Source organism: Podarcis tiliguerta, assembly GCF_965153285.1.
Source record: "Podarcis tiliguerta genome assembly, chromosome: 14".
Taxonomy (NCBI): domain Eukaryota; kingdom Metazoa; phylum Chordata; class Lepidosauria; order Squamata; family Lacertidae; genus Podarcis; species Podarcis tiliguerta.
Genome location: NC_139547.1, coordinates 11,507,643 through 11,534,359, shown reverse-complemented (window position 1 = coordinate 11,534,359; position 26,717 = coordinate 11,507,643). Strand labels below are relative to the sequence as shown.

Genomic DNA, 26,717 nt, shown 5'->3' with positions numbered 1-26,717 from the left:
AGATGGGCAGGGTACAAATAATATATTATTATTATTATTATTATTATTATTATTATTATTATTATTATCAGATATACTGCTTCTGTTTATAGAGAATTCAGTTCAGAGCAATAGATGGCTCTGCCACCTACCCTTCATTAATTTTGTCTTATCCTTTTTTTAAAGAGCCACCTGAGTTTTCAGCCATCAACATCTCTTGCGGTAATAAATTCCTTAGGAATCTGCCCACAGCAGGTCTCAGTTCCACAGCACCAAGTAGCCACAGGAAACCAAATCATTATGAAAGTTTATTTTACAAAAGCAACAACACAATCAGAAGCCAATGTCGCATCTTCCAGTGATTCCCTTTGCTGTAGAGCTATGAACTTGCAGTGTTGTTCGTCTCCCCCGCAAACCAAACAGCACTTAACCAGTAGCATTTAACGTGTATATAGATTTTGCACACTATAAAAATACACAAACTTTGCACGTAATGGCCAACAGTGCACATGGAAAACTTTATTTAAAAAACACACACCAAATAACAGCAAAGTGCAAAAAAGAGAGACACAAAAGGAAAAACCTGGCTAGCTAATCCCCAACCTTTGCAATGTTCTTTATTTTAGAAGTGGAAATTCTAATTCATGCCTTAGTGTCCCATTATTCTTGTATATGTGAGCTTCGTCTGCTTGGAAGCTGACCTTAGAACAAAGCTAGATCAAATACTAATGCTAGAAAAAGGGCAGGTGAGTTTGCATTCAGCTGGACAGCGGAGGCTGGTGCCCATTGGCCAGAGCCAATGATAGGCAAAGCCAGCAGATTCCAAATATGTCCCCATCCTCCTCCCTTCTGAGTTCTACAAAGGGAACTAAATGGGAAGAAGCTGAGAGTCAGTGGTACCTTCTGGACTGGGTGTAAGAAGGCAGGCAGGTAGGGGCTGGCTGAGGGCAGTGCCTCATTTTCCCTAATGGACCAGTATTTGGGTGTGTTCCTGCTGGATCTCGCAAGAGGAGGCTAGGAGGGTCCCGTCCTGTGTAATATGTAGCATACCTCCCTTTGTTGGTTATCAACACAGCATGTGCTTCTGGAAAGTGTTACGGCCAGGGTGCAGAGGGTTTAAAGAGCTTTCTCCATATCTTGGGGGCAGCTGTGTCCCTTGGTGAGAAAGAAATTCCGTCGAGTCCCTATAGTGTTAAGAATATTAAGCTGAAGGTCAATTGGGTGGCCTGACCTGACCTGAAATGTTTGTGTGGGCCAGCGTATGTCAAGAACAAGACACCTAAGGAAAGCTGCATTTGGCAAAGGAATCACTGTAGAAAACCCTAAAATCTTAGAGCAGTGTTACACAATCAACAGTATGGTGCAATATTAGGGATGGGCGGACCTTATCAGTTTTGGTTTTTCTCCCTTTCTTCCCCTGCCCCCGCCTCACCTTAAGTTCAATTCTCCACATTTCTCTATCAGTTTGCAATTTATTTATTTTTAAAATTCTTATGAAAATTCATGAGCATTTCATTGAGAATTCTTCCTGACATGGATTACATTTGTACAACACATCCCACCCCCAAAAAAAACCATAATGCATTTTTGACATGTTATTTTCACTAATACGGTATATGTATTGCAATGCATGTTTTACTGTAGGGTACACAGTTTTGTACACATCACCAGGCTTTGAAGATGTATTGCAAAATTCAGAGACTTGTGGATTTCAAAGGATGGCCGTTTCTCTGTTCTCTCGTTTTTTGGGGAAGTGTGTATTAGGGTTAAGTTTGCCTTTAAATGAGAACTCAGGGAAATTTCTCACTCATTTACTGGTTGCTGGATTGCCCCGCTTCAGACTTCAGGTGGGAGGATGCAGGTTTGAAACTGCTTGCACTTAACAAAACCAGCATGTCAGGCAGAAGGCTTCCTCTTCAGCCCCAACCTTAACTCTGTACATCATGTCAATTTGCTGATTGTCTATCTTGGATCAGTGGTTGGTAAACTCCTGAGAAACAGTGAGGGTGTGTGTGTGTGTGTCCCTCTTCCTTGGGTGTCTGGGTAAGGGTGGATGTGTGGTAAAATGCCTACCATTTGGTCAGATTTTACTTGGAGCCTATAAGGTAAAAAAGGTAAAGGACCCCTGGACGGTTAAGTCCAGTCAAAGGCGACTATGGGGTGCAGCGCTCATCTCACTTTCAAGCCGAGGGAGCTGGCATTTGTCTGCAGACAGCTTTCTGGGTCATGTGGCCAGCAGGACTAAATCACTTCTGGTGCAACGGAACACTGTGGCGGAAACCAGAGCGCATGGAAACGCCGTTTACCTTCCCGCTGCAGTGGTACCTATTTATCTACTTGCACTGGCATGCTTTCAAACAGCTAGGTTGGCAGGAGCTGGGACAGAGCAACGGGAGCTCACTCCGTTGCAGGGATTTGAACCGCCAACCCAAGGGATCAACAAACCCAAGAGGCTCAGTGGTTTATACTACAGCGCCACCCACGTCCCTATCACTTGGAGCCTAGTAGAGACAACCAAACAATGCCAGGCTGAGCCCTCTCTCACCAAAAGAGCTTGTCATCATTGACATCAAGCCAAAGTGATGATAAGAACCATGTATTCAGATATGTGGAGAAGCAGTCACTTCTAACTATTCGGATAGCAGGCTTCCAATAAGCCTGATGTACACTCACCTACCAACCACTTGCAATATTTACTAGGGCTGATCTTTGTATGTTTGGTTGTGCAACTCTCCATCAGCTCACCTGAGAGCAAGTCCCATTGTCGCCAGTAGAAATTACATCAGGGTAGACATGCATAGGATAGCACTGTTGGGTGATCGTTTATTTATGTCATGAAATTTATACCCCGCTCAATTGTTTTAAAACCTCAAAGCAGTTTACAAAGCAAATAAATAATAAAAAAATGGGGGGGAAACAATAATTCTAAAGGGATTTGCTTTTAGGAGAGGCATACATGGGTTGTGGCATATTTAAAGAGCATTCCCCTTTTAGTCGTCATCTAAAGTTTTTGATACACATTAAAAATTACTTTTAAATGGTGACTAACTGGAGGCACCTCCTAGTTGATCAAAATATTTCCACTCGAATAATCTAAGGATGAATCACTTAAATAGTATGACTCTTGTATTTCTTTTCCTGTGAGTGCAAAAAGTCCGCCAAGGAGAAATGAGAAGGAAGATGAATTGGGCTACAAGGCTGGGTTAAGCAACAAAGCATAATCTTACAAAACGTTGCTCACATGTGCATAATGATATATCCATTATATGGCTTGGATCAAAGGACATTTGCAACAGTGACATTTAGGATGTCCAACAGAATGACCACATGCAAACACAGCATCATATATACAGAAGTTACAATTATAATTACGCTCTTGGCATTCAGGGCACCCTTATCAAAGAAGAATCAATTAACACAGCACTCTGCTTCATATATTTAAGAATATCCCTCTCAGGGTGACCATAAGGAGAAAGCAATATATGAGTCAGGGCATCCTTGCTAAGGCCAGATCCCTGTTCATGGAATGTAGTAAGCTGCCTAAAACCAAGTCAAGCTCTTGGTTCTTTTGTCTAATCAATAGAGAGGAGAGGAAGCTTTTCAGCCTGGTGGGCTGGATCCTTGCCTCTCCCACTTGTAGCTGTGGGCCACATTGACAGGTGGGCGGGGCTGTCTCCAAAGAGAAGGACTATCACTTTGCAGCCACGGTATGCACCCGTACCACACCTGCAAATGGACAACTTCAACGCAACTTGCTGTAGGGGCTGATTAACTGGTTGTTAGTGAGCCCTGTTTGCCAAGGAGCAACCATGAGTGAACTTGAAGCTCCCCAATGTGGCTCCTTCGCAGCCACATGTTTACCTGACTTCACACATGATATCAGGCGTGGATGGTTTGGGGAAAACAATTCATTGAATTGCATCTTCCAAAATGGTTTTCCAGTTCTAAATATATCTCAAGATTCTGCCCTGCCCTGCTTGGCTGAGACCTTGAACCTGAGGTCTCCTCTGAGGAGCAGCAAGACCCTCCAGCAGATCTTCACACTGCCGGTGAACCTGAAAAGACAATGGATGCAGATATCTCTACCCAAGGACTGGAGATCTTCACAGCAACTGCTTGGGTTCCTGGCCAGCCTCAGCTACCCCTGATCTCTCCCAGGGCCACAGGACAAAAGCAGCAGAAGAAGTGAGCCAGGCACAAACTCCAATTGCTGTGTCTGGCTAGCTGCAAAGGAGCTACTCAGGAGGAAGAAGCACAAGGAAGCTGTTGTCAGATCAGGGTGGAGCCTCGTCTGAGCTCTCTCCCAAGCGCCCATCTTCCTGACCTGGGGGAATGGACAGCATATTGCAGTTGATTTGTTTCATGCATTTTACTGCCTTGAGCTTTCTTGGCTTGGGGTCAAGATAAAGAAACTTAAACTGAACACTGCTAACTGCAACAACAGCAAGTGTGCAGGAAGGAGAATTGATAGATATCTCATGTGTACTTTGTTGAATGAAACTGATTTGCTAAGTAGCCAACTTCCAGGAAAAGCCACATTTATTTAACTCATCTCCAATGTGCATAGAATTAAGAAAACAGCATGGAATTTTTCTCGAATCCAAACACTCATACCCAAGCTTACATGCACCAGTTAAGGGCAAATAAGGATAAGAGCTGCTTTGCAAATAAATTCACACAGGTGACTAGACCACAAGATGAAGGTTTACTAGCAGCCTTCTCATAGACGCACAAGTTAATCACTTTTGGACTACAATGGGATGCCAGAGAACAAAATATTTTTTGTTAAAATTTCCCTGGCCTGGTCATGCAAGAGACAACTACTACCTGCCTCACAAAATCAGGTGTGTAAATAGTTACAAGCCTGTCTAAAGAGTCCTGCAATTGTTATCTGAAATCTCATTTATCCAAACACAAAGAATTATACCCAATCCTCACTACACAAATGGCTGATTCAGATATCTGAACAGACAGAGTTTACCCACTTCCTTAATTGTTTGTGTTTTGCTGGTCGGCGTCAGATATTTCGGGCAAAAACCAGGGAGGGAGGGAAGGAGATTGGACAAACCAGTTTTTCTCTTGTTTGGCTTCCGCTGATTGGTTGCAGCAGTTTCAGGCAGAAAGACTGGCGAGAGAGCACGGATTAGAAATGTTCCCATAGGAAACAATGGAAATCATCTGCTCGTTATGTGAACATTTGCATAAAGGACAATTTCCTGAGAACGCATTGTGTTCAGAAAGCGGCACCTGTGTGTAAGGGGAAAAGGTAAAGGGCCCCTGGACTGGACGGTTAAGTCCAGTCAAAGGTGACTATGGGGTGCAGCGCTCATCTCACTTTCAGGCCGAGGGAGCCAGTGTTTGTCCACAGACAGCTTTCCAGGTCATGTGCCCAGCATGACTAAACCACTTCTGGTGCAATGGAACACTGACAGAAACCAGAGTGCATGAAAATGGCGCTGCACTGGTACCTAATTATCCACTTGCGCTGGTGTGCTTTCGAACTGCTAGGTTGGCAGAAGCTGGGACAAAGCAATGAGAGCTCACTCCGTTGCAGGGATTCGAACCGCCGACCTTCCGATCAGCAAGCCCAAGAGGCTCAGTGGTTTAGACTACAGCGCCACCCGCGTCCCCCTGTGTATATTAGAAAGCAACTCAACTATAGGGCTACTGCACTTTCAGAAACAGAAGCTGCATCCGTGGGCATGCTCAACAGAAGGCTGATGTGCCGCAGACACACAAATATTACTTTGCCAAGTTGCCACAGGCCAGGCGAATGCTATGAATGCACAGTGCTCATGTACTTTGCATAGCATGAATTCAGACATACATGTTTGGAAATCAGTTGGCCCCAGAAGGAACGTGGTAGATTAAGTGACCCCATACCCGCTGCTCCCTCCTTTCCCGATTCCACTATCCTGACCATCTTCCACCAGGCTATCCCCACAAGGGCCTAGTAGGGAATATACTACATTGCCATCCTGTTTCTGCATGATTTCTGCTCATTACCCTTCCATGCGTGCAATTGGGCCCTGCAGCTCTTGCCCGGCTAAAAGGCAGTTTGTGTTTTAACAGCATTGTAGGTTAATGGGGAGAAAAGGCATTGACCCCAGTTAAACCGGCTGGGTTCCATAAGAGCCTAAGGAGAGCCCTGGTGGAACAAGGGCTCCTCCGGGCATCATCCTGTTCTCACACTAGCCAAGCAGATATTTATGGGAAGCCCACAAGCAGAAGCTCAGCGCAACACCGCTTTCCCCCGCTTATGACTCCCAGACTGCCTCTGACAGTGCATTCCAGAGATTACAAACACAGCCATGAGTCAGTCGTAAGTTACTACCCTGAGGCTGAGCTCACAGATGCATATTCATTACTGGAGGACTGCAATATCAAGCGATCATTTGTATGCAAGCGAAGATCTCAGCTGAAGCAAACGGGAGCTGCTTCACAGTGCCTGGACCACAGGCGTGCGCAGTTCCTATTCCTTCTCACAGACTGCCTGGGAGCTGAAGGAGCTGGGATTTCAGGACAGACCACACCTGGAATACTGTGTACAGAGTTCTGGTGGTCTCAGCCCCCCAAAAGAGTATTGTAGAGCTAGAAAACCTGAAAGAAGCAGGGTGGGCGACAACAATGATCCACCGACCCCACTATGAGGAAAGTATACAATGTTAGGGGCTTTTAACTCAGGGAAAAGGTGAGCAAGAGGGTAGGGGGACACAACACAGGTACATAATAATAACCATTGTGAAAGCAGATGGGGAGAAAAACTTCTCCCTCATAATACTAGAACTTGGGGCCATTTGATAAAGCTGCTTGGTGTAGTGGTTAAGAGCGGTGGACTCGTAATCTGGTGAACTGGGTTTGCATCTCCGCTCCTTCACATGCAGCTGTTGGGTGACCTTGGGCTAGTCACACTTCTCTGAAGTCTCTCAGCCCCACTCACCTCACAGAGTGTTTGTCGTGGGGTAGGAAGGGAAAGGAGAATGTGAGCCGCTTTGAGACTCCTTCAGGTAGTGATAAAGCGGGATATCAAATCCAAACTCCTCTTCCTCCTCTTTAAGTGGTAAACAAATTTTGTTAAATAAATGTCAGAAGATTCAGGATGGACAAAATAAAGTTCTTCTTCACCCAACACTTAATCCCTTCCCACAAGAGGTAGTGACTGCCACCAGTTTGGGTGGCGGCAAAATAGGATTGGACCAATTGATGAAGAACGAGATTATCAAATGCTATTTATTAGACACGGCATCTGTGGTCTACCTGTTGGAGTCAGTATGCTCCTGAAGACCCAGGAGGTGAGACAACTGTTCTTTCAGGTCCTGCTTGCAGGTTTTCAAGAGGCATTTAGTTGGTCACTGTAAGAACAGGATGCTAGACCAGATGGGCCTTCAACTTGATCCAGCAGAGCTCTTCTAATATTCTTAAGAATGGGTGGGGAGCAGAGAGAGGGAAAGGCTGCTGGGGGTGGATTGAGACCCGCAGTAATTTAAAAAATGCCAGGCTGTTTGCTAGCTTCGGTTTTCTATTCCCATTTATTAAACTGAGTTTATAGCAGCAAATGGGTGATTACATTTCCTCTCTTTGTTTCCTTGCGGGGATCAAGAATAAGCTGCCATTCTTTCAAATAAAAGACGGAGTAATCTGGTGCTTCTGATTACGCAAGGTTATTTTGCAGACTACAAGTTAGTGTCTGCACACACAGACACAGACAGACATATCTAAATAGCATTTTGAATTTACAAAGCTTTTTTCACAATCTCCCCACAGCCAAGGAAAGAGTTATGCTGTTTTCACTGCTGTGGCTCTGTCAGCTTTTTGCTGAACCATGGAAAATGTGCTGATTTCTGAGACTGAAAAGGTAAATTGGGCAAATGCCCTTTCTCTAGGCTTCTTCGCACATTACGTTTGATGCATCTTACCTATGTCTCTAAGATGTTTATAAGTGTGTACCAATAGATGCGAAAAGTGAAAATGTTAGCAATGCATTCTTGCAAAAGGTGGATCATACAAGAAAGAAGTGTGGAAGCCTCTCATTTTTCCAATCTTAAATTTAGTTCGCAATTTGAGATTAAACAAAATCCTCATGTAAATTCCTCAGCATTTTAGTGCTGATTTCTCCTAATAAACACGTTCTTGTATGTAGTTTTCACTAAGGAACATGCTTTTTGCAAGCAATTACTCCTAATCCCACGCATTTTTGTATGTCATTTTCATTAACACATTCATTTTTAGGTAAACTTTAACCTAACTGATGCATTTTTGTAAGCATTAGTTTGAGAATTACACTACAGAATTTGGGTAAGTGCAAATTTGAAAGCATGCCTGTGTTTTGATTCTCATTATTTTGGAAACTGCCGAGGCAATAGATTGGCTTTTAAATGTGAACCAAACCAAATTTTTTCCCCTATAGCCCAGGAGTCACCCAGTGCCAAACCGGAGTGCGCCCCTGTATAATTTGTGAAACAGCCCTTAGTCATCTTCTAACCTCCTCTTTTTCTCATTCACTGGCAAGAACCGGCTTTTGCTGCATCAACTATTTCACAGTACAATCCTTTCTACCTGTCTCCTTAGCAGATGGCAGACTCTCTCCCACCCCAGGTAAAGGAATGTATGATTGCAGCCCTAAGGACATTTATGTAAAGCTTCTTAAAAGGAGGACTCATTGATAGAACTGGATCTTGAGTCAGGCTTGCCTTTGGAGCGAGTGTACATTAACAGAAAAGGTAAAGGACTTCTGTACGATTAACTCCAGTCAAAGGCTGGGATTGCAGTGCTCATCTCACTTTCAGGCCAAGGAAGCCGGCATTTGTCCACAGACAGCTTTCCGGGCCATGTGGCCAGCATGCCTAAACCGCTTCTGGTGCAATGGAACACCGTGATGGAAGCCAGAGCGCACGGAAACGCCGTTTACCTTCCCGCCGCAGTGGTACCTATTTATCTACTTGCACTTTGACATGCTTTCGAACTGCTAGGTTGGCAGGAGCAGGGACAGAGCAACGGGAGCTCACTCCTTCACGGGGATTTGAACCGCTGACCTTCCAACTGGCAAGCCCAAATGGCTCAGTGGGTTAGATCATAGCGCCACCTGTGTCCCTACATTAACAATAAACCCACCCCTTGCAATCTGGTATTTCACTCACTGCTCTTCTGCTACTCACAGATCAATCTACAGCCACTATTTGGGAATCTCTGATTCTCAGCAGCCGGCAATAGCAATAAATGCAAATGTCAGTAATTAAACACACAAACACACACATACATGAAATGGTTTGAAAAACACAGCACCTTTGCTTAAGTTAAGCACTTTGCTCTAAGTTAAGGAGACTGTTAGTGGCAACCCCGGCTTCCTGAAATAACAGCAATAATAATTTGTAAAGGTATTAAAGTTTTGGCAAAGCTAGTGTTTGTTACATGACATCACCCAACAGGACAAAACAGATCAGAAACCTGGCTAGCCTAACTTCCAGCCTTTGTAAACAAAGTAGGCTTTGACAAGCACAGATGGGTTCACGCAACATAATGGTTATAGGGAACAGGATGTTTTGGTAGTATGAAGATGTGCCCAATTCAATTTCTCTTCGGATTGCCTGGGTGGAGAGATTTTCCCTTGCACTCAGAGTTTGAATGACCACTGTTTGGGTTCAGGAATTAATTGTCTCCAGATGATGCCCAGGCTGGGCAGGTGGTGATCCCAGCCTTATCTTCAGAAAACACCAAACCATGGTTAGCGGTGATGTCTGAATTAATAAAGAATAGTTTGCAATCAGTCAGCAAACCAGGATCAGAAGCCAAGATCTGACAGATCTGCAAACCGTAGTTTGAACTAAATATGTTTGTGTGATGCCCAAATACTTAGTTGTGACACTCCACTCCCAGAGGCAACCACACCATAAGAACTACGAGTGTTGAGCGGATGGAGTGTGGTTTGCTGACAGATGGAAAATGAAAGCGGACTAGCTCCTCTGAACCGTGGTTTGTCTGTATGTTTGGAAGCTCATACCATACTTTGGCCTCTAAACTATGGTTAGTGCAAACCACGTTGTGCTGTCCGCATTGAGCCTTTGTGTGACTTAGAACAAACTCCTTTGTTCAGTAACCTCTTCTCTACTCACTGTTTTTTGGCACATTGTAGACTGGATTTCAAAGGCCGATCCGTTTGGTGAGTGGGGGTTGCTGGTGGAGAGATGGTCCCATCTGGATGTGAGAGGTTGCTTTAAAAACGACCTCTTGGTCCCTTTTATGATCCACACAGAGCTCCGCTCAGGAAGGTAGCTAAGTGGTTTGTATGGGAACAGACCAGATCCTGCTGTACTACGAGGCAAGATGAGCTGGTAGGTTTCAGGAGAGGGACAGTTCTGATCCAAAAGGCATCTCCCATTCATTTCAGTGGGAAGACCTTCCTAGTGGACTGTGCCCTTGTGAATTTAATGAGCACAGAAGGTTGCCATTGGGCTTTCCCGTCCTAGGCCCTCCCATTCCCGTCTTGGCCAGGGCCCAGGACCAGAGGCTCAGAACCACCTTAATTCAGTGCATGATTATAGATTGCTAGGGTGGAAGGAAAGAGTGTGAGAGTGGCATTGCAGAGACCGGTCCTTACTTATGCTGAAAGAATTCAGCAGGACTGAGAAAGTGCCACACTCATTTGTGAGCGCTGGCCTTGCATCCAGCATCTTGTAACTGATTATTTTTTTTAAGTCAACGGAAGACTTCTAGTGGTTTCAGAAGATCCACATGAATGCCTATTTGGCCTGCATGGTGTGCATTTTGGCTTTACATCATTGATAAAAAGAAAAAGTATGTTTTTATGAAAAATCAGGCTGAATCATTATTTTAAAAAAAAAGGTTTGTGGGGAGGGGATAATGGAACACGAGCAGCTTCATTCTAAAGACTTTCCAGTGTCTTCCCTTAAGACCAGTGAATTCTCTGAGATGGGTGATAGAACAGCTCTCTTTGACGTCTAGCTTGTTCACCTCCTGGCAAGACTAGTGACGTTCGCCTTCCACACGCTTCTTGCGAACTAGAGAGAGAAGGGGGAGGGGGAGAGAAAACACAGCTTGCTAAGTGTCACGAGGCGTTTTACTAATTTTGCAACTTGGGGAAAAAAAGTTAATTAACTGTGTTGTGTTATGTTTAAAATGACATTTTAAAAAAAAACCAGAAGCATTTTTGTTAGGGATTGTAGGACAAGACCTGCCAAGGAAAATAAAGAATTTATTTATGTATGCAACAACAGCAGCAAGGATCTTGATAGCACAAGGATGGAAGAAGAATGAGGAAACCCCCGACAAAAGAACAGTGGCAAGAGAATTGATGAACCATGCAGAACTGGCGAAACTGACATGCAAACTGTGAGATAAGGACAACTGTGACTTTAAAGAAGAATGGGAACTTTTTACAAATTATTTAAGAAGACAACAAAATGAACTGGACTCCTTGGCAGGTTTTGAATAAACCTACACATTTATTGAGGGTTAATATAGACAGATAATGTAAGGATGTATACAATTTTACAATATGCAGAGAATAATATGAGTTGAGAAATCAGAGAGAGGAGCTGAGGGAATTCTCGGGGGGGAGGGTTTGTTGGGGAGGTAGGAGGGGGGGGAAAGGGGGAATAACGAAGATGATTTGTTTTGATAATTCGTTATGTTGAAATTGTTAATAAATTTGTTTTAAAAATTTAACTGTGTTTGTTTATGTATTAGAGGTGTGTCTTGCCCTTCTTCCAAGGAGCTCAATGCACATTATGTGAAGTTTGCGTGAAGCTTATTGGAGAGAAGGTTTGAAGCTCCGTTCAGAGCAACTGTTTTGCATACGAAAGTTCAAAGATTCCAGATTCAATCCCTGGCATCTCCAGTAATTCTCCAGGGTCTCAGAGAGGAGCATTTGCCAGCCGTACTTATAGATCCCTGGAATTGGACCTGGGACCTTAGAATCAAAGTATTGTAGAGTTGAAAAGGGACCACGAGGGTCATCTAGTCCAACCCCCTGCAATGCAGGAATCTTTCACCCAATGTGGGTCTCGAACCCACAACCCTAGGATTAAGAGTCTCATGCTCTACGTACTGAGCTATCCCAACCCTTCTATATACAGTTATACCTCTGCAAACATCCACCTTGTCTAGCGTCCAGTCCGGCAAACGTCCACAGCAAAGCACCGGAATGGGTTACTTCTGGGTTTGCCGCTTGCACATGTGCAGAAGCGCTAAATTGCGCTTTGCACATGTGCAGAAGAGCAAACTACTCCACGTGTGTGCGCAGACTTGGCGCTTTGCCCTGTGTCCTTTTCGGCTAGTGACCGGGGCTCCGGAACAGATCCCGGCCGCAAAACGAGGTACAACTGTACAAAGCTTGTGCTCTGCCAAGTCTCTAGTCAATGAAGTCTGGAGTTAAAACAAAGTTACCAGCAAACCATCAGAGTTGCATCCAGACTATTTATTGAGTGTTCATCCTGATTTGTTTGCAGACAGATTAGACAACAATGGCTGCTGATTGAATATTTGTTCTTGTTTGTTGGCGGGGAAGCTAGACGGCGCTTTAAATGTAAAGGTAAAAAGAACCCCGTGGCGATTAAGTCCAGTCAAAGGCGACTATGGGGTTGCGACGCTCATGTCGCTTTCAGGCTGAAGGAGCCAGCGTTTGTCCACAGACAGCTTTCCGGGTCATGTGGCCAGCAGGACTAAACCACTTCTGGTGCAACGGAACACCATGATGGAAACCAGAGTGCACAGAAACACCATTTACCTTCCTGTTGCAGCAGTACCTATTTATCTACTTGCACTGGTGTGCTTTCGAACTGCTAGGTTGGCAGGAGCTGGGACAGAGCAACGGGAGCTCACCCCGTCGCAGGGATTCAAATCGGCGACCTTCTGATTGGCAAACCCAAGAGGCTCAGTGGTTTAGACCACAGCACCACCCGCTGTAAATGTACAGCCTTAATGTAAGGTTGAAAAGTGAAAAGCACTCCCCCGAGCTCATGGCTGAGCTTTGAAGAGAGGCTTCTAATTCTCAGCTCATTTTTTTAAATCGCTGCATCGCACCATCAAAAAGCCAAGGAGATCATCTTGTCTCCACCATTACAAGGAACCCTGCCTGGCTTTACTTCTGATGAGCAAATGGCCTCTAAATTTGGAGAGAGGAGCTTCTGACAGCTACAGTCACCCACATCCAGGCTATGAACATAAGCATTAGAACTCATTTCCATTGCTATTGACTATACAGCTGGGATGGAGAACCTGTGGCTCTTCGGGTGCTGCTCGACTCCAATTCCAATCAGTCCCAGCCAATGTGGCCAGCAGGCATGGATGATGGGATTTGTAGTCCAACAATATCTGGAAAAGCCACATTTTCCCCATCTGGTGCTGTGGGTTAAACCACAGAGCCTAGGACTTGCCGATCAGAATGTCGGCGGTTCGAATCCCCACGACGGGGTGAGCTCCCGTTGCTCGGTCCCAGCTTCTGCCAACCTAGCAGTTCGAAAGCACGTCAAAGTGCAAGTACAGTGGTGCCCCGCAAGATGAATGCCTCGCAAGACGGAAAACCCACTAGACGAAAGGGTTTTCCGTTTTGGAGGTGCTTCGCAGGACGAATTTGCTATGGGCTTGCTTCGCAAGACGAAAATGTATTGCGATTCCTGGGGGTCTTTTTTGCTCCCCACCCCCTTTTTCTAAGGCACTAAGCTGCTAATAGCCTTTTAGCAGCTAATCCGCTAATCCCTTAAGCCTTTAATAGCCGCTAATAGCCGCTAAACCGCTAATAGCGCTAATCCGCTAATGGGCTTGCTTCGCAAGACGAAAAAACCGCTAGACGAAGAGACTCACGGAATGGATTCTTTTCGTCTTGCGAGGCACCACTGTAGATAAATAGGTACCACTCCGGCGGGAAGGTAAACGCCGTTTCCGTGTGCTGCTCTGGGTCGCCAGAAGTGGCTTAGTCATGCTGGCCACATGGCCTGGAAGCTGTACGCCAGCTCCTTCGGCCAATAAAGCAAGATGAGCGCCGCAACCCCAGAGTCGGCCACGACTGGACCTAATGGTCAGGGGCCCTTTTACCTTTACTGTACAGGTATACGAGCATCATTCTGCTTCAGCCCAAAGGAGGCAGGAAAGTGCCTTTATCTAATGGCATTTCTCTGCTCTGACATTAGGATACAGGATAAGAGGTTCCCCAGCACGACTGCCCAAAATCCTAACTCTGAAAAAGTGCTACTGTAAAAAAAAAATGTTTGGTACCGTTCTCAGACTAGTGAGGAAATGTTACCAGGGGATCTTAAGGCTGGGAAATGTTACCTTGGCAACTGAGGAAGGTCCCAGAGGTCTTGCTAGGACCAGCAGGTCTTACCTAGATCGTTATTTTTAGTGATGGCTGCTGCGACCCTGGTTCTTGGGCCTTGCTTTGTAAACTGGTACCCAAATTTGAGGATCTGTGAATTCTCCTCCAACATCTGAGCAATCTCCATCTCTACCGCTGTGCCGAGCTGTTGTCTCTGGGAAAGGAGGTGGAAAAGTTTACTTCCTTAGCACAAAGAAGCAGACACACAGATTTCCTCCAATGCTTTATACAGTGGACGCTCGGATTGCGAACGTGAGCCGTGCGGGATGCACGTTCGCAACCCGCAGCATTCGCAACCCGCAGCTGCGTGCCTGTGCATGCATGTGTTGCAATTCGGTGCTTCTGCACATGCGTAAAGCACCACTTAGCGCTTCTGCGCATGCGCAGCTGCCGAAACCTGGAAGTAACCCGTTCCAGTACTTCCGGGTTTCGGTGGTCCGTAACCCAAAAAAACGCAACCTGAAGCATCTGTAACCCAAGGTATGGCTGTATAGCACACCAACATACATGGTACTTTACAGGAAAAAGCAAGTCGCTGGCTTCAGAGGGCTTCCAGTCAAGGGTTAGACACATGGGGTAGGCAGGGAGACCAAACAGAGAGAGGAGGGGGGAACAAGGGTAACCAGGGACGGATCTGTGCAAATCTTAAGTGTGTGCATATGTGTACTGGGTGGGGGAGTTTAGATTACCTCCTTATAGAATATCTGAAGGCGGATGCAGAGCCATGTCGGCAAGCCATGCCCCCCAACATACACAGTGACCATTCCTTCCCACAATCCACAAGTATGGCCAGGGCAGATAGGAATGCTCTGTCTGCATATGGGTTGTGTGCCCATAGATCCCCTTCACACAACAACTGAAGAGATGGGTGGGGTGGGGGCATGGTCACTGTGCCCAAGGGCAAGGCTGGTGAGGAACATCCAGCTCCCAAGGTGGTCAATATCCCCAAGGCCTCCCCTTTGGGTTCACAAGGCTGCTTCCCCATGTGTCAGGGACTGTGCTAAGGAGGGCTGCACTGAGGAGGAACGGTGGGAGCCACCCCCTCCCCCTGATCCCGAATCTTCCCAGGAACAGGAGGACAGCATAGATTTGGAATAGTGGCTTGCAGAGGGGCATAGTTCAGAAGGCAGAAGCTGGGAAATACTGGAGGGGGAACAACTAGAAGAAGAAGAAACACTGGGAGAGAAAGGGTTAACAGATTCACAGTCGTTGGACAGCATTTCTCCGCTCTCCCTAAGGTCAAGGAGAGCTCAGAAAGTCTCAGAACAGAAAGTGCAGACGGTACAAACTCAGATTACAAGACGTAGGAGCGACGTAGATTAATAAGGACGGAGGGGGGAGTGAGCCTTAATTGGGAGCACCGCCATTCAAGGGAGACGTGTTCTTTTCTCTCTCACTGTGATTATTAAAGAATCTAACTGGTAAGACATTCCTTTTGTCTGATCTTCTACCGCCACGGAGGAGGGAGCTGATTCCCCGAAGTCTGACACCATATGACATCAGCTGTGTTGCAACTGAAGACGCAGCTTGCAAAAACCCTGCACCAATCACAGCGGTGATTCCAAAGGCACATGGCTTCGCCCGTGCCATCAGGTGTGGGCAAGCACACCAGCTTGCCCCCACAATTGAGGGGGGCTGGGCAACGTGCACACGTGTGCTGGCATCATGCACATATGCCACAGGGTGTGCTGATGTCACTCACGCATGCCACGAGGCGTGCTGACGTGTTATGTGCACGCTGAAGGGCTTGTGCGCATGACGCAAGCATGCCCCGTGGCACACGTGCACGGCCGCCATGGAATTTTGAGGGGGCCTAGACCCCTCCTTAGAAATTTTGGGGGATGTCCTCAGCCCCCTCTAGTTGGCGCCCCTTGGTGTGGGGCAGGTGACAACTCTGCAGATCACCTTTGATTTTCCAGATGGTGTCAATCATCTCTGACCATCAGTCATGCTGCTGATGGGCACTGGGAGTCCAAGAACACCTGGAGGGCCACAGGTTCCCCATCCTTGTACTAAGGAAAATCAAAAGCTTTGCCTTCTTACTGCTGAACACAAGACCTTGGACACTGCTTCCCAGCTAATTTTCATGGTCAAGCTGCAACTTTCAGATTCCAGCTAATCCTTAAGTTCCAGTCTGCTGCCCTTTCCTTACCTGATTATCAATTTTTATCTCCGTCAATGTTTCATTCCCTTTCAGGGCCTCAACCAAGGCCAGGATGCCTGTCCCCGTGATGAAATTGGATTCTATATTGAGACTTTTCAGCGTCTTGTTCACTTTTAATGTATCTGCAAAAGCCTGAAGGGAGGAAAAGAGTGGTGTGAGTTCAGATCTCGGGATACCCCACAAAGTACTGTAACCTGCCCCGGGACCAGCTGGTATGGGGTGAGTAGTAATAGGAACTGTGGGAATGTTCAAGGTGGCAGGAGAGAATATATTGTTCATTAATATCCTTCCTAACTTGTGCTAGCAAGTTTCTTTACTTAGCAGAGTTTACATTCCCCTTTTACATGCAAAGCAGGCAATCTTATTCAAAGTCAAAAGAAGTTTACTTACATCAGTTCACAGTTGGATCCCTGAAGGCAGTAAAGGTAAAGGGACCCCTGACCATTAGGTCCAGTCGTGACTGACTCTAGGGTTGCGGCATTCATCTCGCTTTATTGGCCGAGGGAGCCGGCGTACAGCTTCCGGGTCATGTGGTCAGCATGACTAAGCCACTTCTGGCGAACCAGAGCAGCACATGGAAACGCCATTTACCTTCCCGCCGGAGCAGTACCTATTTATCTACTTGCACTTTGACGTGCTTTCAAACTGCTAGGTTAGCAGGAGCAGGGACCAAGCAATGGGAGCTCACCCCATCACATGGATTCGAACCGCTGACCTTCTGATTGGCAAGTCCTAGGCTCTGTGGTTTAACCCACAGCGCCACCTGCGTCCCACTCCCTGAAGGCAGACTTAGTTACAAATATGTATATGTGGATCTACCCCATATGGGGGAATAATTCCACTGCTAGCTGAGAGCTAGCAGAGCAGTCCTAGCTAAAAGTTGGCCAAACGAAAGAGTCCAAAAAGAGGGAGGTGTGATGCGTGACTCGTTCTTTTATTACCTGGACAGGTTAGGTCACGCCCACCTTCTATCACATGCGAAAAGAAGGCTGCTCCAGCCAGGAGGAACAGGAAGTTTCGACTGGCTGGACCTAACATTCCCTCGCATGTCTTCTCTAGCTTTTCAAGGAATGTTGTACTTGACTGCCTCTTATGGGTTACATCCCACAGGAACAACAACAATACCTACATGTAATGGCCCCAGGAGAATATAGGCTCCTATCATTGGATATGTATGCAAGAATTTCCCAAGACTAACAATGTGGCTTTTCCAGTTCCTGATTGTAGAAGTTTTGATACTGATGTTAATGACATCCTGTATCACCTGACATCCATTTGGCACAAGCTGCATCGCATACAGATGTATTTCTACACCCAATTCAAACTGTTGGTGTTAAACTTTAGAGGCCTAAATGGTTCAGAATCCGTTAGCTAAAGGACCACCATCACCCATGTGATTCTGCCTGGGTGTTAAGATCAGGCCCAACGTTTAAGCTTTCACCCAGTAAGTTCAATTAGGTTGGTGGGCACAAGACACAGGAACTCCCTCCCATCAGATGCCAAGGAGATAAGGAACTACAAAAGCTTTAGAAGACATCTGGGAATTTTTTAATGTTTAATGTCATATTGTGTTTTGATTTGTTGGAAACCACCCACAGTGGCTCAGGTAACCCAATCAAAAGGCTAGCTTCTCCCTCCTCCTCCTCTTCTTCTTCTTCGCCTCCACAGTTCCAGAACTTTCTTTCCATTGAACTATGCATGGTCCAAACCAGGCACAGGCAAACTCGGCCCTCCTGATGTTTTGGGACTACAACTCCCATCATCCCTAGCTAACAGGACCAGTGGTCGGGGATGATGGGAACTGTAGTCTCAAAACATCTGGAGGGCTGAGTTTGCCGATGCCTGGTCCAAACATACTGCCAAACCACGGTCTGTTAAAGGCAAAGGCCTGTTTAATGCCATGACTTGTTTGGCCCTCAGTAAAAAAAATTGTGGGATGAGGTTTTGTCCAATCGACACCCATAGGTTATGTGAAACATCCTTCAAAGGGTGGCCACACAGGAAAGCGTTCTTGCAACGCGTAGCTCCAGTAAGTCTCTTCAGCTCTACAATCCTGGGGACCCAACTGAGAAGCCTCAGCTGTGCTCCACCAGTCCCCTCATGTAACGTGGGGACCCCCCTGCCGATCCAAAGAAGAAGAACTCACGAGGCATGAAGCAGTGGCCACAGACTCAGCGGAAGGAGGATTTAGCATGCTGGAGCCTGGCCAGTATAAACATCAGAATATTCTCATTTCTGCGATTGGTTCTCAGAAGCAAGGCATGCTGGGATGAAGAGGAAGGAAGGATGCTGTGGGGGGGGGGCACGTATAGTGGTACCTCTGGTTAAGAACTTAATTCGTTCTGGAGGTCTGTTCTTAACCTGAAACTGTTCTTAACCTGAGGTACCACTTTAGCTAATGGAGCCTCCTGCTGCCGCCACGCCGCCAGAGAACGCTTTCTGTTCTCATCCTGAAGCAAAGTTCTTAACCTGAGGTACTATTTCTGGGTTGGTGGAGTCTGTAACCTGAAGCGTCTGTAACCCGGGGTACCACTGTACTTGCTCGCTTCCTCCATCTATGGAAGCTGGTGAGACAGCAATGCAGTTTACAAGTCAGAGATGTTAGAGCTCTAAAAAGGGACCTAATTTATTTTCTGGATAAAATGTGCTTGGATTGTTGTAACTCAGGAGTCACCAACAGGATGTCTCTGAGGTTCTTCCCAGGGGCCCATGAAGCCACTGAACAACTCCCTTTAAGCAGGGAGGGAGGTTGCTTTTTTCCTAAAACAGTTCGCGACCCCCGTAACCAGTATGCTGAATTGCCGTTTTATTTCTTCTTCTGGGACCCTGGTGCATTTTAACAGCAGCACAGCTGTGAGGTCTTTTCCATCAAAGGCAGAGGTTAGGAGAGCTATGCCTGATTAGTTTCTGCTTGCTCAGCAGCCAGACACAAAATCTAGTTTTCCTATGTTCCCAAATCCAGCAAAGAAGGAGAAAGAGTGAACTCTCAAACAGGGCAGAGGAAAGCCGTGGATAGAACTTTCGATGACAAAATCTGGAAAACACTGCGACCCTGGAGCTAGTTTTGAGTTGCACTCCCACAGACAAAGCTTCTCAGCATTAGGAACACTGCACCTTGATTCAGCCAAAAGTTAAGACTTTTTTCTTTCTCCCCCAAGAATAGTCTTCTCAAACTTACAATTGCAACAGGGTCGTTGCTCCGAGTAGCAGCCAGGCTGAATTTCGTCACATGGGTGTTGGTTTCCAAAGCTTTTGCAAAGTCTTTCAAAGTTGGAATGGGGATATTCTGTATCAATCAAGAAAATACAATGTTTAAAAATGAATATCTATTGAATTTGAATCCAAATCATAGAGTTGGAAGGGACAACAAGGGTCATTCCCTGGAATTCTAATGGATAAGCAAGATCTGTTGGGGTGGTAATGCTGTGAGCCCCTCATCCTATGCTCAATTGTATATGTGTGTAAATAAAACCATATACCCTAAAGACGCCACAGTCTCTGCTTATTCCAAGGTAACCAAACCCTGGGTGAAGCGGAGGCACCCTGAAGTCTCTCACCACTCAGAGATTGGGGTAATGTCATAACAATACTTTATAAAACAAATTTAAGACCATTTAGGAATAATTTGCAAATTAAAAAAATGGCACAATGGGGTGATCAGATGAGCAGCAATGATATCCCTACCTTTATGTTGTTCAGATTGACTTCCAGGAGCGTGGGATCATTTGCCTTTATCCTTTGCAAAGAGGCTTCAACATTCGTCGGGTTAGGCGGCTCCTCGAAAACTGGCTTGACCTTCTCACCTTTGACTACATCTAAAAATAACATAAACCAGTTATGCATTGGGATGGCATCTCCACCCCCATCGTCCAGCACACTGAGGTCCAGTGCCGAGGGCCTTCTGGAGGTTCCCTCACTGCGAGAAGTGAAGCTACAGGGAACCAGGCAGAGGGCCTTCTCAGTGGTGGCGCCCACCCTGTGGAACGCCCTCCTATCAGATGTCAAGGAAATGAACAACTATCTGACTTTTAGAAGACATCTGAAGGCAGCCCTGTTTAGGGAGGTGTTTAATGGTTGATGTTTTATTGCGCTTTTAATTCTGTTGGGAGCCAGATTTTTATTATTATTATTATTATTATTATTATTATTATTAAAAACACAGAGAAATTTAGGGAAGTTTGTAATGTTTGATGTTTTGTCGTGTTTTTAATATTCTATTGGGAGCCGCCCAGAGTGGCTGGGAAAGCCAGCTGAATGGGCTGGGCATAAATAAACTATTCTTATTCTTATTCTTGTTCAGTTGCTGGGAATTGTAACTCTGTGAGAGGTAAACTTCAGTGCCTGGGATTCTCTGAGGCAGCTACCTGAGGTTGCCCAGGTGAGCCAGCACTTTTCCCAGGGAGTTTCCTGAGTTTCCTTTTTTTGTCACCATCCAAATTGCAGCAGAATTGCCACCCCACCCCAAATATCCAGGAGAATGCTCCCCCACCACCAATTTCACCGCCCACAAATAGGATGGGGAATTCTGGGAGATCATTTTTCACACAAGTTCCTGACTTGTCACTGTTTTCGGGTGGGATTCTGGCAAGGCTCGAGGGCCTCCTGGCGGTTCCTTCACTGTGAGAAGCAAAATTACAGGGAACCAGGCAGAGGGCCTTCTCGGTGGTGGCACCCGCCCTGTGGAACGCCCTCCCATCAGATGTCAAGGAAATAAACAACGATCTGACTTTTAGAAGACATCTAAGGCAACCCTGTTTAGGGAAGTTTTAATGTTTGATGTTTTATTGTGTTTTTAATATTCTCTTGGGAGCTGCCCAGAGTGGCTGGGGAAACCCAGCCAGATGGGCGGGGTATAAATAATAAGAAGTTGTTATTGTTGATGGGTGGGGTATAAATAATAATAAGTTGTTGTTGTTGTTGTTGTGACAGTCATTATTCAGATAGTCATTCAGACAGTTTCATCACAATAACAACCACCCTGAGACCTGCGGGTATAGGGCAGTATATAAATTTAATAAATAACAACCACAACAACCATATCTTTAGGATATATGGTTTTATATCGAAAAATGTATACAAAAATGCATTTTCAAAGGGTCAAGAGTGCATATAATTGCATAGGTTTGTGGAAAATAACACGCAGAACTGTCTTATTTGGGGGAAATTGTAGGGGGAAATTGCATAAAAATGTGCAAATAATAGGAGAAATTTTGAATTGCCGGTGGGTTTTCATGAGGAGCTGAAGCTGACAAATTCACCCATCCCAACTCTTTAAAGTGCCACAGAACTTGTGTGGTTGCTGGAACAGTCTAAGGCAGCTCCCTGTCTCAAATTTCTCTTTAATTTGTATTTGGCTTGGAGATCGCTGGTTGCTAGAAGTATAGCTTTCCATATGGTAGCTGCTTGGGTGGTCTAAGCCTGCTATTTATCTCAGTCTAATATTTAAGAATTACAATTGCAGATTAGCATTAAAAGCTGTGGGGTTTTTGTTTTGTTTTGTTTTTTAAAAAGCACTTGCAGGAATAATCAGTGCCGCTTTATATAGCTCAGGGCTGCCAGCATTGAGAATGGTTGTGCAAGCAAGGCTCCTCAAGACTTGACAAATAATGGGTTGGCAAAGTGAGCAGCTCTTCACTTGGAGGATGCGCAGATGTGGCAATTTCACGAGCACCAAATGAATTCACAGATGGAGCATGCAGAGAATGTCCATAAGTTAGTTCAGACCAGCATAATTCTGTAGAACAATAGGGACACCCCTCATTTCTCTCTTTCTAGGATGATGTCTTTCCTAATGAGATTCGCTAGTGTTGGGTCATCTTAAATGAGTTTATGGACCCGGCGTGCATTGAGAGTAGAAGAACAGAAAGCCCAGAGGCAGAAAGCACAGGTCAGCCGACACAGGGATAACGTAGAATAGGAAAGACGGAGGGGGTGGGATTTTACTCGGAGCAATGCCATTATCTGAGAGAGACAGCATTTCTACATCTATCTCTATGTGAATATTGAATAAAAGACTTGGTAAGAACTCTTCTAGACAACATTTTAAAAAGTAGAGACATCACCTTGCCAACAAAGGTCCGTATAGTAAAAGCTATGGTTTTCCCAGTAGTGATGTATGGAAGTGAGAGCTGGACCATAAAGAAGGCTGATCGCCGAAGAATTGACGCTTTTGAATTATGGTGATGGAGGAGACTCTTGAGAGTCCCATGGACTGCAAGAAGATCAAACGCATCCATTCTTAAGGAAATCAGCCCTGAGTGCTCACTGGAAGGACAGATCGTGAAGCTGAGGCTCCAATACTTTGGCCACCTCATGAGAAGAGAAGACTCACTGGAAAAGACCCTGATGTTGGGAAAGATGGCGGGCACAAGGAGAAGGGGAAGACAGAGGACGAGATGGTTAGACAGTGTTTTCGAAGCTACAAACATGAATCTGACCAAACTGCGGGTGGCAGTGGAAGACAGGAATGCCTGGCGTGCTCTGGTCCATGGAATCACGAAGAGTCGGACACGACTAAACGACTAAACAACAACAACAAGAACTCTTCTAGTTTTTCTACTTCTTGGCTGCCAGCCATGGGAGGGGTTGGGTTATCTGAAGCCTGACAGCTCAGCTGGGGTACAGGAGGGCACCTCACCCCAGCAGAGCCAGCCCTGGTGCTCCGTGTGGGAGCCAGCGCCAAGCTGGGGCATCCTTTAACTGCTCAGCTGAGGGGAGCAGCCACCCGCCACTCCTCAGCCAAGCAGAGAAAGTCGCTAGCAGAGGGACTCAGGAGCAGTAGCGGGTTCACCAGCGATATACTGCTGAATGAAGCCGACATCACAGTCTGCTCCTCATACACAGTCCTGGGCAATATATTTGTGGGATGTAAGAATCAGGTGCAGTGAAACACAACATTGCTAGTGTTATGTACTGAAGTTCTCACCCTGGGCCAGCAGGGGGATACTGTAGATAGTTTTTACTCAGGTCCACATATGCAAATAAGGGATTGAAAGTGACGTTCAGTGATTGGGTAGTTACAGAAAGTGGTTACTGTTGCGTTCTAGTGGAGCTCTATATAAGCAGGCTGGCTGAACCCTTCAGTTCAGTTCTGTTCTGGCCTGTGAATAAACAAGAGCTGTTTGAAGAATCACTGTGTCGTCTGATCTGTTCACCTACAACGTAACAGCTAGAGTAGACATGAAGGTTGTCTCAGTCCTCCAGCCGGAACCTCCTGCTTTCCAGGACTGAAACGAAACTTCCTATGTGTAACTTGAGATGGGCGTGGTCTCTCTTGAAGTAAGAAAGAACCAGAATCACAGGCTGGCGACCATCTTGTCTCTCTTGTCACTATCGATGCCATCTTAACAACAGCACTACTAAGATGCACCCTTGGCTCCAGGCCAAGAGAAGAAAAGGGTTGCTTTCACCCATAAGGAGATAGTCACCACATTTAAACTATGTTCTAACCTTTTAAGTCTGCCTTCTGGGAACCTTTGTGTGAAGAGATGATTACTTTTGAGTAAACGTTTTATACTTTACAGAAGACTGCGTAGCGTCTTATTTTAGGAGGAATTAAACGGGGAAAATACCAGGAAATATTTACAGAGACTCTAACGAGTCTGAGCAAGCTATCTGCTGTGCGTGTGTTTTAAAAAGGGGAATGTTAACTCTGCTGATTTTGTTGAACTTGTAAAGAGAAGGTAGGATAGGATATCTTAGACAATATATCCTCCCCCACATCCCTAAACATTCCCACAATATTGATATATCGCCCAGGCCTCATCCTTGCTATAGTCCCATGAGCTAGACTGGACTAAGAGAGAGAAAGAGTCAGCTCTTGCCCAGCCAGCTGTTGAGGAGGCTGCGGCAGGATTTGAATCCAGGTCTCTTTGACCCTAGTCTAACCGGTGCAACACAACAGCTCCTCAACTTCCCTCCTGTGGAGCCTCTCCTCGTTCAGTCTGCTTATAATCTTATTTCTTCAGGGGCTCCTGAAATGCATCCCTCACCGTTTTTCTCCCCAGCTGAAAACAAAGCAACAACTATCTGCTGGAGGGAAGGGAGTATTGTGTTTGGAATGAAGATGCCTGACAAAGCAAATTCCTAGCTGCTAAATATGTGTCGGGAGTGCAGCTTAGCAGACCCACCAAGCTGGAATGGTGGACCTTTGCAGAAAAAAGAGAGAGAAAATAATCACAGAGAGGGACACAAATTAGCAACGTAAGCCCTTTGAGGGCTGCGGCATACGAGCCTCTAGCTGGGAGGGCTATAACAGCAGCCTCATTTGGGGTGGAATAAAAACTGCCCCGTTTCTTCCACATTTCCCAGAGGCTTTATGAACGTGGGAAGACAACTGGAATCGTAGTTAATCTTAAACAGCCCCCACACAAAGGCCCGGATCCAAAGGTAGTTGGTTTAAAGTCGGTCAAAAGTACAATGTATACAAGTGAAAAAGCATTAAAGGGCTTCAAATGAGCTTTCTCAAGAAGGGAGTTCTAGAGACTGGGTGCAGGCAGGGAGCCAACTCTTTTGCCCATTTCCTGATAAATGTACCTGATATGTTGGTGGGATGCAGAGACGATGCTCTCCAGAAGAACTTAATATACGGGTAGGTTTATATGGGAGAAGTAAGCGGGTGGCGCTGTGGGTAAAAGCCTCAGCGCCTAGTGCTTGCCGATCGAAAGGTTGGCGGTTCGAATTCCCGCGGCGGGGTGCGCTCCCGTTGTTCGGTCCCAGCGCCTGCCAACCTAGCAGTTCGAAAGCACTCCTGGGTGCAAGTAGATAAATAGGGACCGCTTACTAGCGGGAAGGTAAACGGTGTTTCCGTGTGTGGCTCTGGCTCGCCAGAGCAGCGATGTCACGCTGGCCACGTGACCCGGAAGTGTCTCCGGACAGCACTGGCCCCCGGCCTCTTAAGTGAGATGGGCGCACAACCCTAGAGTCTGTCAAGACTGGCCCGTACGGGCAGGGGTACCTTTACCTTTAAAGCCATGGTCCTAAGCCATTTAGGCCTTTAAATTGCTTTGAAATGCTTGAAAAACAAATGATTTTATCTTTTTATGTTGTGATCTTTGGATGAAAGGCTGTATATAAATATTAAGTTTGTTGGTTAACTTTTCTACTAGGGCAGTTTCCCATACATTTGGGTACCAGCCGTCAATTTTCATTCCTGAGAGGTCCTTCCAGTGTCTAGTTATGATGGTTCTTGCTGCTGAGAGGAGAGTTCATTGTCATATGTGTGTGCATTGTTATCCTAGAAGATATTTAATGTATAAACCAGGTGTGACTTAATGTGCTTCCATACAGCCCATTTATGTTGAGCATTCATCCTGATTTGACTGCATAGCAATTAGATGACCCTGGCAACTGAGTGAGCATTCATTTCAATTCTGCAACCTGGATTTGCCCGTATGCGATATTTTACTTTACTTTATTATTTTATTTTACCCCACCCATCTGGCTTGGTTTCCCCAGCCACTCTGGGCGGCTCCCAACAGAATATTAAAAATACGATCAAACATTTAAAACTTCCCCTGCTCCTGCCATCCTAGCAGTTTGAAAGCACATCAAAGTGCAAGTAGATAAATAGGTACCGCTCTGGCGGGAAGGTACCCGGACGCTGTATGCCGGTTCCCTTGGCCAGTAAAGCGAGATGAGCGCACAACCCCAGAGTTGTCCACAACTGGACCTTTACCTTTACCTTTAAACAGGGTTGCCTTCCAATGTCTTCTAAAAGTCAGATAGTTGTTTATTTCCTTAACATCTGCTGGGAGGGCATTCCCACAGGGCAGGCACCACCACCGAGAAGGCCCTCTGCCTGGTTCCCTGTAACTTCACTTCTCGCAGTGAGGGAACCACCAGAAGGCCCTCAGCCCTTGCCAGAATCCCACCCAAAAACAGCAACAGTCTGGAACTTCCCCTTTGGCTTCTATCGCCTGCTTGGATGCTTGCTAACCATCTGGGAGAAAGAAAAGTGCCTGCTTACTTTTCACGGTTTCTTTGCCATCTTTAGAGGTGGTTCCTTCATCAAACTTCGGGTTGTTGACCAGGTTGTGCACTCCTAGGACAGCTGTAAAAACCACCAACAAGAGTACAGGTGTTAGCTTCAGCTATCATCATCATCATCATTTATTATTATGTATGCCCCGCCCATCTGGCTGGGTTACCCAACAGAATATTAAAAACACAATAAAACATCAAACATTAAAAACTTCCCTAAACAGGGCTGCCTTCAGATGTCTTCCAAAGGTCAGATAGTTGTTT

General features: G+C 45.9%; 1 protein-coding gene across 2 annotated transcripts in view; it reads right to left on the bottom strand.

Moving 5' to 3' along the window:
* Nucleotides 1–274: 274 nt before the first annotated feature.
* The window catches only part of LOC310663814 (tropomodulin-2), a 58,623-nt gene continuing 32,180 nt past the window's right edge, over nt 275–26,717 (bottom strand). Inside the window, exons 5-11 of one of the 2 annotated variants that reach the window (XR_014504600.1) lie at nt 26,440–26,523; nt 20,157–20,287; nt 19,651–19,758; nt 16,461–16,604; nt 14,318–14,462; nt 3,527–10,994; nt 275–3,494 (exon numbers count right to left, since the gene is read on the bottom strand). Coding sequence is in view for 1 of the 2 variants with exons in the window: in XM_083412248.1 (XP_083268374.1) it covers nt 10,960–10,994; nt 14,318–14,462; nt 16,461–16,604; nt 19,651–19,758; nt 20,157–20,287; nt 26,440–26,523 (647 nt within the window). In the remaining variant the exon portion in view is untranslated. Of the gene's footprint in view, nt 10,995–14,317; nt 14,463–16,460; nt 16,605–19,650; nt 19,759–20,156; nt 20,288–26,439; nt 26,524–26,717 lie in introns of both variants that reach the window. The other variant, XM_083412248.1, reaches the window with a different exon arrangement.